Below are 18506 nucleotides of genomic sequence, written 5' to 3' on the forward strand. Positions count from 1 at the left end.
TGTTAGTCAACACAAAGACAGCTACCACAATGCTTAACGCTATGGCTTGTTAAGTTTTCCTTAAATTAACTGGAGGAAGTAGAAAAGATAGTTTGAGTTATGGAAAAGCAGCCATAATAATGTATACTTAGGCAAGGCTTTTCCACCAGCAATCTGAAAGAAAACCTCAAAATTCTAAAAATAGAAAGTAAATATTGTATCCCTCTTTCCTAGTCAGAAGCACTGAAACACAGAGAACCATACATCAAAAGGAGGGAAAAGATTGATTAAAGGATTTCTGCCTTTCATTCAGTTGGAAAAGGAGTTTCAGAAGCACCAACAAAGCGATTGGGACAGGCACCGAGTCCATGGCAGAGACCCTGCAGCCCCTCTGCAGCCACTAGATGATGCTTCTCCAGCTTTGCTTGAACAAAATAAATCCTAACACTTCTCCCCCCAGGGTCTTTGAGGCCATTTCATTTTGTGATGGTTCATAAAAGATTGACAGTGTTTCTCACACTTAAGTCAGGCCAATAACTATTCACTTATAAGCAGCATTTACTTTGATTTTGAGTAATCTTAGAAAGGCTGGAAAATCACTTTTTCAAGCCACCGTAAGATTGACCTTTCATAAAAGCAGGTATTCTTTAATTTCACTGAGTTCTCCTCTTCCTCCTAGCAAGAAAACAGGAGGAATAGCTTAAAAAAACACAACAGAAACTCACAATGTGAAAAAAAAGCTAGATAAACCTTCCTTCTGCAACCCAAATACACACAGTCAGATCTTTCAGCTATTCACCCTAATCATGAACACCAATTCAACCAACTTTAATTTTATGGACCCTATTCTGCAGTCATTGAAGTCAAATAAAGAAATGCCCTCCGTCACAGTGCTTCAAAAATCAGGCCCTAAATACGCACAATTCTCTTGGCACATTCGCTTGGCAATTAGGAAGGCCGCTGTTTTTCTACCCGAGCGAAGTGGTCTGGCTTGCAATGGTCCAAGCACTCGGACAGTAGCCTTAGAAGGGCCACAATAAGAGGTCTTCACTCGAGTGCTGGCACATGGTCTTCATTTAGAAGTATCACAAGAACATTACTTCTCACAGTATTTACAAATGAAAAACACATGGCTGTAACCTGTAATACTGCGAGAAATACTGCTCTTCGGCTTTGATTTTGGCCTCAGACTTCTGAAACATGAACCAAGCAAAGCGATTTCAGCTTAATGCTTGATTCAGGCCATTCTTCTTGAGAGCCCAAAGTCTAGGGAAGGGATGAAGCTTGCAGTTGAAGAAGTTATTTACCCATGACCACGGTAATGCACTATAATTGGCAACAAGAATAGGACATATATCAAAAGGGTGTGGGGATGGTTAATTAAAAAGATCTACTTTCCATTTAATTAAAAAAAAAAAAGAATATTAAGCTGACTTTGGTTCCTATAAAGAATTTTATAAGTCATATATAAGCCTCTTGCATTTATTTGAGTTCAATCAATATGGTTATCTACCTGTCAATTTTTCTTGCTCTTTAATGCAGAAAGAGAGCAGCCTTTTTTATAGCTAGCTCAGAAAGTACTAAGCTAATCAATACCTACAGCGATAACAGAATGATTTGAAACACATAACAGAAGCTTATCACTTTGCAGTATACTGACCCATCAAAATATTTTCCTAGAAGTAAAGTGAAAATAGAAGTCTCCTTTTTATTATTTAAGTGGGTGGTGACATAGATTTTGTAGTCCTTTTGGACTGGCTCCTAGCTTTATATTGTGGGGAAAATTTGGTATATGGTCACTTGCTGCTTTACAGGAAAGTGAGGGCAACTGTGCAGTGAGATTTAAAAACGCCTTGAGAATCAAACATTATCACAATTGCCCTTCATTTCCTGCCCCAAACACGCACTGGAAATCCACGCATTGCTCTGGGGAGCTGAGCAGAAGGTTTTCCAGGAGTGTATCCACTGATGCTCCCACAGACCTTGAAACCCCTCACTTCACTTTGTACACTCCACAATTTGTGTTCATGGCCAATCTGAAACGTACCCACTTTCTTTCAGCTGCCTCCTGCTGAGTTAGTCATTTTTAAGTAATTTGTAAGCATCTGATTCCTAAAGGTTTAAATATACATAAATGTATCAAGATTCTGGATTCTAATACAGCAGAGAGAGGATCAGCTGTTATTGTGGTTTCTAACCTCTACTTTTTCAAAGAAACGCACAGGATTTAACAATGCAGTTCTCTGAGTGGTAAGTAACAATCACGCCACCATATAATTTAAGTAGGTGGAATTCTGTATAACACAAAAGCTCTTTTGTGATGTCCTAGGCCATTCACTATTTATCAAATGTTAAATGCAAGCTCATATATACATATACATTATACATATATAAATCTATATATTTAAATAACAGAACAAAGAGGCAAGAGTTAATAAGGACAAAAGAGGAAATAAAGTTTATGGCTTGAGGTCTTCTGATAATGTTACGTTTCAGCTCCAGGGCCCCTGGAATCAGCTCTGTGTTGTGGCATCTGATTCATTTCTACAAGGCCCCTGGAGTCACCCGATAGCCTTTTGGCCCCCGAGCTTTGAAAGGTCTGCTTGGTAATTTCTGAATCTCAGCGGCTGGCAAGCCTGGCTGCCAGGGGTTACCCCGTGATTTACCACAAAACACCAATGCATTCAGATTTTTTACCTTAACAATTGGAAAACAGTACCAGTAAGTAAAATGAAGCAGGAAGGAAAAGTAAATCAAAAGGAAAAAGAAATCTAAAGGATCAAGTGATCATAGAAAAGTCCTTAAAGGACATAGCTCTGCAGTGCTATCTGTGGACCTGGAACACGGTGCAAACAGCTCTGGATTAGTTGTGTGCAGGTCGGGCAGGACTTGGACACCGTGCGCAGCATCTCCGAGGGGCAGGGATTATTCCCTGGGTGCTTAACTGCTGCCACCACCGTGTCTGGACACAGAGAGGAAAGTGTCTGCGCACTGACCGTGAACCTCCACCAGCTGAGCAATCTCGAAGCCCCAGTCCCCAGCGGAGGGGAGCCGAGGCAGCAGCAAGGCATTAACCACCCTGCCCGCTGCGACGCGGCTGCAAGATGGATGGGCATTTGGAGGGCAGAATTGGGCCCCCTCAAAGAGCAAAGATTCTTCGAGCAACACCTCAAGTGACACAAATTATGGCATAAAATTGATCACTTCCTCACACATGGCAGAATGCTTCCAGGGCACTCAACATCCTATTCCATTAAGCCATGATAAATGGGACAATATTTCCACATCAGTCTGAACTCATCCTCTAAAATCTGCTTGTTCAAATATTTGGTCACTTCCCTATCCAGCCATCTCTTTGATATTGAAATTCGTCTTTTGCTTTCCCAGCTGTGCACATCCTAGAGATGCCTTTATGCCATGAACTTCACCTACAAATTTTATTTCTCCACAGAATTCCTCATCTCGAGAACATGCAAAATTCACTGGAAAAAAAAATATTTCCAACTTTGATTTTCACTTAGTTTGAAAAATAGACGTGGAGATGCACAGGAACTACCAAACTAATGACAAAGAAATATCCCAAAAGCAACTTTCCTACTGCCAGTTTGAAGATGACAACCACTTCCATCATCACCACCACCTGGAATGGTGTTAAGATGGAATCACATGGAGCATGAACAAAATAGTTTCAAGCAGATCACTATGGCTGGAGGTGGCTGGGGAAGGTTCATAAATTGATAAGCCCCACCAAAGGACCATAAGCCTCCACATCAATTGTATAAAGATTACAACAGAGCCACTCGCTGCAGTCATTCTGAAAAGGTTATGGGTTTCACAGGTGTGCACTGTCAGTTCTGATTAAGCTTAAACTAAACCAGTTATCTATAACGTTGGATTGGAAGGAGTTTTATTGCTGAACGCAGGGTAAATCAAATTCAGGATACACATCTGTGGAAAAACACAGAGGGCCCAAGTTCATGGTCCTGACACAGGAGAAAAAGGAAAAAAAAATCCTCTGGAATCAGGAGATTTGCCTGTAAGAAAAATCCATCAGTCTGGCCCTTGTTACACACTCTATATCACACTGGAAACTTATTCTTCACCTCGACACAACTCTGGTTTTCTTTCTCTCTCCAAATCATTGTTCACTTTTGTAGCACAGATGCTATTTTAAAATTATCATTTGCAGTCATTGCTAAAGTGACTAGAGTTTATCATTTATCTGATCATAAATGAAATTAGTTACATACCTATCATTTTCACTACAAAGGATATAAGTTGAAATAGCTATAGTCACAAATTCACAATGTAATTTTTCAACCACTTGACTAGGAAGCTTTCCAAAAACAACAGTTCACATCAGAGGTTCTTAGTTTTTTTCTTCAAAAAGCTTGTGGGTGAAATTCTGCCCCTAAAAATCAGCACTAAGCGTTCTGTCTACTTCAACAGTACCAGGATTTTACCAAAGACAGACAGAAAGAAAAAGAGAGAAAGAGAAAGGAAGAGAGAGAAAGAAAGAAGCACTTTTAATAGGTGATGCAAGTTGTAAAAGGCATATTCTGTTATAAAAATGCTTCACATTACTGCTTCACTTTAAAGTGCATCTATTGACTCGTCTTAATAGCTGGCAAAAGTGAATAAATGTATTTGCTTTTGCAACATCATTATTTCCTTTGCATGCAATTATTTACTTGCCAAACAATGCTAGCAACAAAATGCAACAGACTATGAAGCCATCTACATCAGCAGATTTTTAACCTAAGGTAAAAATAAACAGAAACATCTGTAAAGTAATCTTGTACAAAGCTACGTTTATTAACAAATACATTTTCTAATAAAACACCATCTGCAAGCAACCCTCAGCTTCCACTTGATATAAATAGGCCTTTTACTGTTTTCAGATGCAGTTCCCAGAAAATTATTCCAAGCTCTACTGCAAAACACATCACTCTTTGTTGCTGCCTGGAATGTTAATAAATAACATCAAGTTTCTAAATAGTCAAACAAATTATTGGCTTGAAACAATTATTCCAATAGAAAAAGCTGACCTTTTGCAATAAAATGGTTTAAGAATGCATCAATCCTCATTGCTAGTATAAAAATATTGCCAAACAGGAAAATATTTTTGTGAAAACAGAAAGCTATGAAAAAGCATATTGCAGTCCTGCTCATAGGTACAGTGTAAACCTACCTTGCAATGGTTACTGCTTTAGAGAAAGTCAGAATAGAAGAAAAAGTACACAGAGTATAAACAGTTCAACTGGTACCCGTGTAACACATCTGTGCTTGGAGTGGACAAGAGTATGAACCAAATAAAATATCCCTCAGAGGACTGACCAGCAATACAAAATTCAACAGCTTAAGCTGTTGGTAGCAGAGATTGGGACTGGATCCCAACATTAAGAGCTCTTCAAAATGCATAAAAGCTTTAATAAGACACATTTTCATAAGCATTACTCAGAACTTAAGCCACATTAATTCCATTAAAGCAATGGGAATTCAGCAAATTCTGCAATTAAACCTGTTACTGGTGGAACTGTTTCATACCACTGACATTTGGGCACTTCTATTTTTCCTTAAAAAGTTTAAAACTGTGTGTTTTATATTAAATTAGCTCCTACTTGAATGTGCAAAATATGAAAACTGCAGATGAACTAAGACATTATAGTTCTCTATTCAGAATTCTAGCTAGTATAAGTGTATTATAACCAATAGAGATTTAACCTTTTAATATTAATGGGAAGGAAGCAAGGTTAGTATTCCAAGCCATGATTTTAAAACCTCATTTACTATTGCTTATTGGGACTCTCACAAATCTTTGCCAAAAGTAAATTTAATAGTGCATATTCGAGGGGAAAAAAAAATGTTTTAAACCACAATTTCAGGAAATGGAGCTGCATATTTGCAAGAACAAATATTCAATGCATGAAATACTCCAGAGGTAAGAGAAAGAAGAGATTTTAAACTACTTACTTCACTAACAGGAGGAATGTTAAGCTTTGGTACTTTATTCTTTGCACTAGGTGTGTTCACTTTTCCTTCCAGCAGTGTTCCAAAGGACTGATTTCCATATCCACTCTCAATTTCTACTGGAGGTTTGAGTTCTGGTGAGTCATTGGGAACCTGGTCCTGGCCATCCATAGGCCTGACATAAGCTGTAGGCTTCTGCTGGACCATGCTCGTTTTGCAGTGAAGTCCTGGGGGGAAGTTCTGGCTAGAAAGGCCGTTGTTTGCAGATAACAACGACGTGGAGGGAAGTGGAGATCCAGGACCATGACTTACAAACTCAAGCTCTGCTGGCGACTTTGAATGACTATTTTCTTTGTAAGTGTGTTCTCCAGCTGCTGACTTTGAATGAGTGTGTCTCCTTGAATGTGAAGAGGCTGCCATAGAATTTGCTTCCTCGGCACCTCCACTTTTATGCTGCTCGCTCTGACAACTGTAGAGGTCTTCATACCTGCCCTGTGGCTGCTCGTGAGAAGAGCTGTGCTTCGACCTGCTCTGCTGACTGCTGGATTGGCTTGGCTGGGCCCCGTTAGGGTTATGACCACCACGAGACCAGTCTGTCCTGGACTTCCTGCTGCTCTGGTGACCGTGCAGCAATGTAGAATTAGATGACAACGAAGAGGGGGGAGGCATCGATGTGGACGAGTGGCCACTGAGCTGATGAGATGGGATCATCCTGTTTCTTTGTTCCGGAAAAAAGTTCTGCTCATTTTTATCGATGGGAGTCTGTGGGACAGAATTCTTTGGGATGCCTACAAGGTGACTCTGGTTGGAATGGTTGGTTAACAAGTCCTTCATCTCATCATAGTTCCCCAGTGTGTTCTGGACACGGTTTGCAAGGGCATCACCTTTATTTGTCTAAAATATTGAAAAAAAAAAAGAAAAAAAAAAGAGTAAATTCTTGATTGAGAAGTTACTACTCGGAATAGTTGTCTTACAAGATGGCAAAATGTTAGCTGTTTAATGGTGTCATGCTGACATTTAATTTAATTTCAATTACATCTTGCATATGTTATGTAAGAAAAACCTATCAATAACTGTGTTCAAAGAATCTCTCAAAACAGGCTTGCATGAGTAACGCTTGTATACTGCTTCCCATTTTCTTAAATATGCTCTGAGAGAAATGTTTAAATTACATCAGTTATGGATGTTATGAGCAAAAGAGTCTGGCTTTATGTCAGATAAGTTGGGGTTATACATTTTGTATCTTGCGAAACATGAACCAACAGTTACTGGTTACTGAGCATTTGAATTGCAATCACGCATTTTATTTAAGTATGTTATTGCTCTACCACTCTGTTGACCCCATAGCTCTACCATAAATTGAAGCAGGGCAGATTAGTAAACATATGGGGACAAACTCTTCACTGCTGAAATTTCCTTTGCTTTCCTGTAGAAGGTTTAGTTTGAACCCAGGTACCTCCATCTAAATCTAGATAAACACTTCTAACCACTGAATTCTTATAGTAGCTTCAAATAAAAAGATCATTCAAAAATATTTTCTTATAGAAGACTATAAATAGAGATGACTGCCACATCTCAAGCATCAGAATTCTTCCGTTGTCTAAGGGCTTGTTGTATTTGTGAATCATGCTTTTCCTTGAATTCCAGTAATTATTAAATAAATACTGACTCATCTGTGTTTCAGTGTTGTTATAATTTTCCTTCTGAATCATGAAGCGTTTTTCTTTTAGTTTTCACTTTAAAAGAGCTGGGCAAGTAAGCTGGAAGCTATAACTAATATGCAGCTAATTTCCTCCCTCTTCTCATTCTAAGTTACCCCACAGAGAACCAATGTATCGTTCTTCTTCCTGACCTTTATATTCTATTGAAATGACCAGCACAGCACTGAAGCATCCTATTCTCCAGAATAATTACTTTGCAAGACTGAAAGGATAAAAACAAAAATAGAGCCCCTGTTCAAGCAGATGTTTATCTTCTACTTACTTAAAATTCTCTATTTGCCATATGCGTAAGAGAGTACACAGTAACGCTTCAGATTTAGGCAACTTTATTTTACGTTTGGTTTCTCATTCAATGCACTACTTTAGTGCCACAGGCCAAAGAGATCCAAGAGCCTAAACTGGAAGATGGGCAAAGGCAGCACTATGAACTGGTGTTTGGTAACAAGAGAGTCCCACTTCATTGCTTGACCAGGGATCCTACCATACGAGTGAGCCCAATTTCTTCAAATGTTAAGCAAAATACTGAGTGATGAAAAAAAATCCAAGTGTGGCTTCCTCTTGAAATATGTGATTATTTTCCTCACTGCTAAACTAGTCAAGAGATGAGATGAATATTGCACAAAGATTTTTTTTTTCCTTAGGAGTTCTTATGCTGTATAAAATGTTGAAAAAGAAGATAATAAATGCAAATTTCCTTTTGCTCATTCTCAGGGACTGTACTGTATATTACCACTGCGCTGAGGCAGTGATTTAAAAATTAACTGTTCAATGTTGTTCTCCTCTATATACATTTTGCCAGTGCTGCTAACTGACACAGTTAATAATCCCAGTTGCGGAGGACCACGAATCACTTTTATTCACTAAGTCCCTAGGTTGGTCATTTGAGTGGCAAAAATTATATTCTAGCTAAGCCAAGAATAAGCTCTTTGTATGTGAGCAGTCTCCTTCAACTGAGTTGCACAATGAGCCATTTGGGCAGCAGCCAAAACCAGGCTCTCTGTTCAACCCCCAAATTTAAAACAAGGAGATTCCATTGTGCTTAAGGGCCCAGCAGGAATTATGATGCGAGCTCGAAACACTCACATACTTGTTCGGTTTCCTCCTTCCCCACCAAACAGTTTAACCCTTCATGGGATGGCCCATGGAGAGCAACTCAGCACCTGGGGATCCCTGGCCACTTGGGTTCCCCTCTGTTTTAGCTACGTTTCCAGCGTCCACTCAGCTTAATGTCCAGAAAGCAGAAGGGAAAATAAAAAAAAAGAAAAAGAAAAAAGTCCTAAAAATATATCCTAACTCTGCACCACTTTAAAGAGCTCTTGCCCTTCATAGAGGGAAATGCTATTTTAATTTGAATGTAGAGTTTTTCAATCATTTCCATGTTGGAAGCATCTGATTCCCGTATTTTCTTTTACCTGTCACATAATGATAAATATTATTTTGCTCGATATCAACTCTGTTTCATGCAACAATTTCACATCCTGGGGATGAAAGACACTATATAAACATAATGTATTATTATTTATAGTCATTTTCTGGGAGCACTAATATAACTATATTTTCTGAGAAGCATCGAGATAATTAACTTGGACATTCTTAGCCAATTTTAAGTGCACTAAACCTCTGATCCAATTGATCCAATTGTTATTGAAGTAATTGAAAGATTATTACTGTCTTCAATAGTTTTTAGACCAGAGTGCAAAAACATAGTGAATGGGAATTTGCCTTACAGTGAAATAAAACTAAAATACATACAGCTAAGACCAGATTTGCACATCATATAACTGGAGTGGCTTAACGTGGTGTACTGTGGTGCAAACCCCAGGATTTAAAGTGCATTTTTTTTTCCTCAACAAATTCAGAACTCTCATGAGAAGCAGTTTTGACCAGCATGATAAACATGAAATCTAGTCATAATTTCTGGTTGTTCTTTATTACTTCCAGATTGGGGGCAATTTCTACCTTCATATTCTAGATAATTGGCTGATTTCTTAGAGAAAACCTCTGTACACCTTATTTTCTGAACAGCATGTTGAATCACAACTGCCGCTATCAAGGAAATGCACTTTCTGAGTATTTCAAGGCATAAATTATATGTCTGGTTTGTGACTCATGGCTAGAAGCCTTCCCCTTCATTCCAGGCTCTTGTTAATTTAGGAAATGTACACCTTCCTGCATTTGCTTCTATTGCTTTCAAAAAAAGATCTGTAATGGAATCCTATTGGAAGGCTAATTTGCTAGCTAGCTCCTGCATTATAGCTTTACAAAGAAAAGCACTAATGCACTCAAACTTATAGGCCCCATTTACAAGGGTTTTGTCAAAAAATGTATGAAAGTTGAGGTTTCATAATTCATTCGCTTCTTATGCTTCAGATATGCTAAGCTTGAAAAAGAAAAAAAAAAGCAATAAATAATAAGACTCTCCAAAGATTCCTCAATGGACATTCTGCCCATTGGGCTGTTTTTCTCAAGTCGAACTCTTCTAAGGCAAACCTTTGAAAAAGTAACTTTGAAAAATGAACACAACTACTCATACGGCTTTCTCTAAGAAACTCCAATCTCTGAAACTCTTTCCTAATTCAAAACACTAAAAGCTATCAGCAATTGATTAATAAAATTGCAGCTTCTCCTAGATGGTGGTGGATACACAAGGAGTTCAAATGGTCAAACCACACATCTTGTGAAACGTGGTGGTAAGGAAAGAAACGTTTCATTTATTTGGGCTCTTACTCTTACTAGACCACCTCTCTAAAGTTAAATGTCCCCAATTTTAGACTAGCCTTAAAGCAACTGCAATTTGTCGAGTCTCCAAAACTGCAGGAGTGCAGTGGCAGCCCTCCCTGCCCCAACAGTCCCTTCCCCGGGACTGACGAAGCAAATTGGGAATGCACAGTAAGCAAATAGGAATACTAACTCTGGGAAACAAAGAAAGGGAAAAAAGATGCTTTCTGCTTCTTGAGACCTCACATTCCCAGCCCTTCCTCTCGGGCTCCGTGAGGTCACCTCTCCAGAGGACCCGTTCACCAGGCGAGCCAGCTCAGCCAAGGACACGAACCTTGTGCCCTGGCTGCCCACCCCACTTGGCCTCTCTGGGCAACGGTTTCTGTCATTCTGCTCCCACCCAGAGTAACCAGAGGGGTGTCACTGGTGACCCAGTGCACTCGGGCACCAGGCCCCAGAAACAGCTCAAACAGAAAAGGATTTCAAACTGAATCGTTTATTCTCCCCTCATAGGCTCTATTTTATCCTAGAATAAACATGAGTAAAACTCTGAATTTAGTTTTGCACTTGCTTAAGAATACAATTCACTCCGTATCCATTACGAGTCAGATTTGGCTCTTTTATGTTCCTAGCAATACAGAACTTATAATGGAAATATCAGGGTCTACCAAAATGTCATTTTTTTTTTCTGCATAATCCAAAATAGATGCAAAACCAACCTTTCATATTCAGCTTTAGTTCTCTTCATTTTTTACATTTAAGACAGCGGTAAGTTATTTTTGCATGCCATTTTCCTCTTAATTTAGATTAATTTATAATTTTTTTTTAGGATAGTAATTCATCATGTTTGGCTCAATTCCGTAGATGCAGTTTCCACAAATTTCTCTGGCAAGCTGGTGGAAAGCAGCAATTTGATACTCTTAAAAAAAATAATCAATTCTCTCAGGCCAACTACCAGGATAATATTTTGATTGCCGTCCATTCGGTTTTTGACTAGATGTATTATGTGCTCTGTTTATTAGTGCAAATATATACAATGCTTAACAAATGTAAAATTAGAAAATATAATTCTTACGGTTCAGTGGATGGGGGGTTCTAGTTCCTGAACCATAATTTTGCATGAATTTGCTTATTAGGCTACATGAATTTGCTTATTAGGCTACCCACTGAAATCCTGATGACCACTCACATGAGCTAGAATCTTTACCTGACCAGCAAGAAGTCTTAACAAAATCAGTTTATTGTTAGTTATTATTTACTATGAATAGAGTTGGTAAAATGTGAACCAATGCAAAAGAAGTGCATTGATTAGATTTTGTAAAAACAAAAAGAAACACAAACTCTCCCACTGCATAGTCCTTATTTGACTGAATCAGTCTTCTGGTCTGTAATTATTAGCAACCATTTGATAATGATGCCAGTCTTTCCTCCTCTTGTTCTGGTGATTTTCAAAGAGCCCTCATCCTCCCTCCAGCTGCTAACAATATAAAATGGAGAGATGAAGTGGTGGCCTTTCAATGGATGTCACTGATTGGGAGGAGAAAGAGATATGGAAATTCACATTCTGATGAATTCTTCAGGAAATGTCTTTCTGAAAATCAAAGCAGCAGAAATCATAAAGGGGACATCCCTCGGTGATGAAAATCTCAGGCAGCAAAGCTCCTTAGAGAGAATAAGCCTTGTCACAAGTCCCTTTCACAACCTTGTTACGCTCTCCAAAGATTTGGATGGTTATGATTGCAAAAGAAAGCTTATGGACTCATTATTTATAGAGGAGACTTTGGTTTTAACAACTCAGGTATATTTTTTGCTTAAAAATAAAAGGACTAAGTGCTAGTTTTGTAGGTACGACCCCACTTGTAGAGATATCAGCTGTACATCCCTCTACTGAGACACTTTACAGCATGAGGAAGAAATCTTGAATTGGACTGTAAGGAAAATTCCTGGTTTTGGCAATGTCAGCATGCAACACTAAGCAGAGCATTCAGCTTCTGCTGCAATATGTGATTTGAAAGATCAATGGATCGAAGAGTGCAAGTACCAAGGCAGATGCAATACTTTTATTTCTCAGAGGTGACAGGAGCCTTAATTTATATTTGCAAAATGCATCCAGACAAAAGACATTATGAAAATGTAAAGCATCTCACTGCAATTTACCTTGTAGGGTTCCCCAAATAGGTTAAAACCTGAAGCAAAGAGATCTTCATCTTGCTGGACTTCTTGATTTCTTCTCTCCCATTCCTTCCTCTTAAGTGCACTCCGGTCTTGCTCATAGTGGCTGAAGAAGATAAATGGACAAAGATGACAACACATTATTTTCCCAATAATTTTGTTACATATTCATTACTATCAATAACAGAAGAAAAACACCAGAAACTATGCAACTCTTCAAAGAGGAAATAAGAAAACACTGGGTGATTTTCCTAAATGCAAATTTGGAATCACAATACTATACAGAAGTGGGTAATGTCAGTACTTGAAAATGAAAACAGACAAGAACTTTCTTTTTGAATTGACAGAGCGTTATGCAGAAGAGCAAGAGATTTTGCTGCATGTTCGTGTGAACCCAACGCACACACCTGTGTGTGCCCACAGGCTGCAAGGGACCGGGCTGGGGGCCGGGAGCGCAGCCCCAGCTCCAAGGCCCTTTAACCACTACCACTTGTCGACACGCAGCCCAACACGCCCATCGGCCTAGTGTGACTTCCAACAGCTAACGCTGTCCCACGCACTTGTGACAATTTATGGAAGGTTTCATTGTGGGTATCAGGTGTGTTTTAAAAAGTGTTTTTGTAGCAGTCTCCCAGAAGGGGCTTTAGGTGAGTTGACTCTGGTGGCAGGTAATTCTAGCACAAACAAACAGCAGTGGATCTATCGCCTCCGAGCAGCGACGGCGACATGTCAGATATCTCCGTGTCAGTTTGCTTTGTGCACCTGCCAGACCGAGATGACAAGCTGAGAGATCACATTCACTCCTCTCGCGAGCAGCGCTGAAGTACTTTGGTCTCTGGGCTTTGCAAACTACCTCCTGCTCCTCTGAGGGAAAAGATATAATTAAAACCCTGAAGGAGGAAAAAAAGGGGGAGAGGAAAGGGAAAGATACATGCTTCAACTTGCACTGACAACCCCTCATGTGACAAGCATTCAGGAACACTTCTGTGCTTTCAACCCATATTTGATTTGTTATGAGGCTTTTGGCTCTACTTTGTGTCAGCTAATTAGCTACCAAATTCCAGACGACAACTTGAATAGCAGATTTTAGTATATGCACTGATGTTATCTGGTGCAAATAGTATCTCCCTGATAGATTCTAGACATAAACACGCACATCCACACACACCCTCTATGTATACATACTTATATATGGGCATACATACGTAACAAAGAACGGTTAATTCTCATCTCTGTCGAGAATGAATTAAATCTCCACAGAGCTCCACTGCACTTGGAAGATAACCAAATATCTACAACTTTTGCCTTTTTAGCTCAGCATGATGTTGTATTGAAAGCTTCACACGGAGAGATATAATGAGGAATGAACTGCACAGTGATGAGGCTTTAACAGTGTATAAAGTCACTGATTTCTGACTGAAACCACAATTACTAATTTGAAGCACCAGCTAATTAAAACCACAGCTATGTATTTAGCCTCTTGTTATACCTACTGCAGTTTATAATTACGAGGACCTCTTTATCTACTCAATTAAAGTTCTTATGATTGAGGCAGGTTGTGTTTGAACCTGCAAGCCCTGCGGAGACCACAGGAAACCATATGTCTGCTTCCCAACGCTTCCATGTATCCTTCGACTCACACACTTGTTTTCATACAGGGAGGGAAAGAAGAAAAAGACTAATGCCACAGTGACATCCCTGAATCAAGAATATGAATTAATAATTGGTTTACGCAATTCAAGATCATTCATGCTTGGATTGAACAAGGCTTGATGATGCCTCATAAACAGAATGTAAAGCCACCTACACAGGCTAAGCTAAATGGTTTCCATCCACCTTTTCCTTTTACAAGTTGGAAAGCTGAAATATTTTTTATTTATAGCACTTCTTGATGCAGTGACATCACTGGCTCACATTCATTCACCAGCATTGAGCTCCAGAACATTACTATAATAATCCTTGGTATTTTTGCAGAAGCAATAGTAGCATTTACTGGTTTCCTGTGAGAGAGGGAAGGGAAACTGTTGCTGTAAGCCAAGGTCAGTTCACCACACTACAGCAGTCAGAGCAATCACATGCTGCTGTTCCAATACTGCAAATGATAACTACAACTACTCATGGAAAGGTAGAATGGGGAGCATGAATCTCCCGGTCTCTACATCAAGATTAAAATTCTAAAATTCACAGATATGGGGCTGGGAATCAACTGTTTCCCAAGTTGGCACATGCAGATGAGCACAGGTGTATTTTTCACTGCCTGCCCTTTCTCAGGACTCCGCCAGGGCTATATCCAGCCCAGGAGCCACGGGAACACGTTGTGTTCAGCTTCTCAAGGGAGAGCTTTCCAGCAGCACCTTTGGCACCTTGACCTGCACACTGCAATTCTTGCTTCAAGATCTGATCACTATGAAGTTATGAGCCCAATCTTGACTCCAACAGGGTCACTCGAGTTAATGGATCTACTGTAAGTGGGATTTCATATCCTGCACAAGTAATCTTTTCTTATGGGAGCAGTGACATCTCATGCACTGCCAGCATTCACTTCAGAAAGAATTTTTCCTGAAGATAAGAGCTGCATTTCTCAGCCTTACAACAGCAGGTTGTAAGACTGAGAAACACCCTGAACAGAGGTGAAGGGGTGAAATCCTGGGCACGTTCAAACCGAACTGAATCTGGCGGGATTTCACCTGCAACGTGAGATTTCAATGCTCCACTTCTAAAAGCTGGCTCTGGTCTCAGGTGCGCCAATGCTTCACGTTGGTTGCCTAACTGCTTTGGAGTGGAGCAGTTATGCTGCATCCTGTCTGAGGAAAAGTGGCCAAGGCTTTAAGGCTCTTTAGACATGTTTTATGACACATTACAAAACTACAAATTCAAAATCAATGAAAACAGCAGTAATTCACAATAGCATAATCCCTTTAAAAGACATTAACTTTAACTAAGACAGTATTTACAATGTCAACAGCAAAGGTTAAAAACCCAGTATTTTTCAACACAATGGACTGAAGTATTTCTCTTTTAGTGGGCATCTTTATGAAAGATATATGTCCGTACACCCAAGAGACAAGCTCAGACGTGCACCTCACACCCTGGACCCCAGGGAGGTTTGCAGACCATCAAACCAAGCATCCATTTTACAACACAAGCCGAGTCCTAAGGGAAGAGCCACCTCCACACTGTTCACAAGCTCCATCTCATTTTGTTCTTGGGGAAACAAAACAAATTCATGGTTCATTTTGAACTTTTCATTCACACATTCACACTGAAGCCTTACATGTACAAAGCATCCACTTAAAGGGAAGTGGTTGCTCATCAGGCCAGGTTAGTCGCTTTGCTTATTCCTCTGCAAACACACTTTTGCTGCGGAAATGTTGATGCTGCCCTGATTGCAGCTACAGAAAGTCAGATGTTGTAAGATCATACACAGATTAGGATAACAGCTTCTTTGCATTCCTTGTAATCCGAAGGGGGACACTGATTAGATCTTAGTGCAGTGAGAACCTACTGGGATGCTCTCCAGAAACTCCTAATGCAGCCACAAAGTAATCTCTGGGAGTCATGTTTAATATTAAGCTTAACTAATGTTCTGTGAAATACAGATACGTGACTAGTGGTGGAGGTGTCGGTGAAAACCCCAGCCGGATACCGTGAGGAGCACCAGAGTTCAGTCTGTCTCATAAGTATGAGAAATACTTGAGGACTCCTTTAAAGCCGTGAGGGTGGGAAATCACACATATGGACTTCTGCAAACATTTAATGAAGAGATTTAGAGGAAAAATTGACAGCTGCATTGTATCTGAGAGGGTCAGTTCCCTATTAAGTAACAAGGTAGTTCTCAATACCATTTTTTTTTAATTATTTATTGCCAACTTATGAGATTGATAATTAAATTAGAAAGAAAAAGTCTGTCCAGAAATCCGGGAACTGCATGAGTGGGGAGACCCCAGCCCAGGGCAGGAGGGTGCGCGGGCGCTTGGCCCTGCAGCGTCAGCGAGGGCCAGGGCGTCACCCGGGACCTCCCGAGGAGCTGGGGGCAGCGGCGCGGCCCAGGGCGACAGGCAGCAAGAGAGCTTTGGGGCCTGGGAGCTAAAGATGTGGAGCTGGCGGTGAGGGGAAAGAGAGGCGGACGTGCTCTGACTACAAAAGGGAGAAGCAGAAGGTGGAATAAAAATTCTGGCATGGGAAAGGGCAGTGCAACCATCTGTGGTGCAAGCGAGAGAGTGCGGCACAAAGGATCTGGGGGGAAATGCAAAAACCCATTTGGACAGCTTGCAACAGAGCAAGAGGTCAGAAGGAAGAGTTGAAGAGAAGCTGAAAAAATAAGACGAGCCCAAAAGCCAAAGGCTGAGACCAAGCATTCAAGCTTTATCTTCAGAGACGTGGCAACTAGAGCCACCGCAGTGGTCTCCTCGAGCCGGGAGAACCAGGAAAGGCAGACAAGGACCTCGACCACAGGCAGGCGAAGGAGCGGGAGGAAGAAGTCAGAGCAGACAGGTCTGAAGGAGTCGTCGCTGCGACATGAAGAAAAAACAGACAATGATCAAGTGTCTAATGTTGCAGAAAAGTCATGAATGAGAACAAAATACTGCTTTGTTGATTCAATCAAAACAAGAAAAGCCCAATAGGGAAAGAATCAATACAAAAAAAGCTGGAGAGGCTTTACAGTAGTGACAGACTACACGCTCAAGGATAAATGAACAATATTCGACAAAAACAGCATTTATCCACAAGTTAGGGAAGAAGTAGTTGCTGTTCTCAATATTTTAAAAAGTGTCTGAATTCAGGAACACACACACTTTGATCAAATCAGATATTACCCGGTACTAGTTTTTCTTTATTCCACTTAAAATATAGTATACTCCTAAGTGATGACAGAAGCTCTAACTGAAGTGTTAGTCATCGGTGGAAACACAAGAAACACAAAGGCTTCCAAACTGAGATGCCACAAGTGTAACGTGGTACAAATTCAAGCACTGAAAGCCCTTTCCCAAGGTTATTTCTTCATGGTTCTGCCTGTAAGTAGATTCCTTGGTCTGTACGAGCATTTGGGCAGCTGAAGTGCACTCAGCACAGGCCTTCCCTCCAAAGCTGGCCAGTAGGACAGGTTTTAAACTGCCCACTCCAAAACTCACTCCAAATACCTGCCATATGTGAGATATTCAGCGCACGTCAATGAGGCTACTCCCACTATTAAAGATGGGCTCTGGTTTTCCAGAGCAGGGAAATTCCTTTTCAATGCAAGTATAAAAACGTAAGGTAAAAAGCAATGTCGCCTAATCACCAAACTAGGTGACAGCCCACTTTAACAAATGGCAGGTACATGAGCAATCCACCTCTAGGCTACTCCCAATTTATCTTACCATAAATCCACTGGTTTCATGCAAAACCAGAGTACCACCATATTGTACAAGGCTTTCTTTTGTCAATTCAGATTCTTCTAGCATACACTCTGATATTTCCCTACACTTATTCCAAAAGAGGGAAAAAAAAAAAAAAAAGGCAGCCTCAGGTCTTAAATTTCTTTGCAATTCCTAAAATATTTTTAGTAAATGAGATTTCAAAACCTGGTCCTTAAGCAAAACCACTTTTTAACATATCTTCCCTGACCACCTGAAATCTCTGTCTTACTGATAAACATCATAGGCATATCACACTTAAAATAACAAAAATTCCTCCTTATCTGTTAATCACCATTGCCCTTGCTTCTAGGTCCTGGTAGTTTTTCTACTTAATGGAGAACAGTCAGACCACAATAAAATATGCTGTTAAAAAAAAAAAAAAAAAGAAACTTTAAAACTTCTCACTATCTTTCATATTTAAACATTTACTTTAATGTTGCATCCTTCAGAGCATGAATAGTTCCTGAAAGTATCTAACACCGAATATAGCTATCACTGCACTTTAAGATAAATGATTTATTTTAAAATATAAAATATTCTGTCTTTG

At 40.0% G+C, this 18506-nt stretch overlaps 1 protein-coding gene across 1 annotated transcript in view; it reads right to left on the reverse strand.

The window, feature by feature from the left end:
- AFF2 (ALF transcription elongation factor 2) overlaps positions 1-18506 on the reverse strand; it is a 306425-nt gene that overhangs the window by 210010 nt on the left and 77909 nt on the right. The window contains exons 2-3 of the mRNA XM_088527446.1: positions 12546-12666; positions 5953-6843 (exon numbers count right to left, since the gene is read on the reverse strand). Of these exons, the coding sequence (XP_088383572.1) occupies positions 5953-6843; positions 12546-12666 (1012 nt within the window). The remainder of the gene's footprint in view (positions 1-5952; positions 6844-12545; positions 12667-18506) is intronic.

The sequence above is a fragment of the Tinamus guttatus genome, unplaced genomic scaffold (assembly GCF_059628265.1).
Source record: "Tinamus guttatus ecotype Peru unplaced genomic scaffold, ASM5962826v1 Tinamus_guttatus_pri_ptg000287l, whole genome shotgun sequence".
Classification (NCBI taxonomy): Eukaryota; Metazoa; Chordata; class Aves; order Tinamiformes; family Tinamidae; genus Tinamus; species Tinamus guttatus.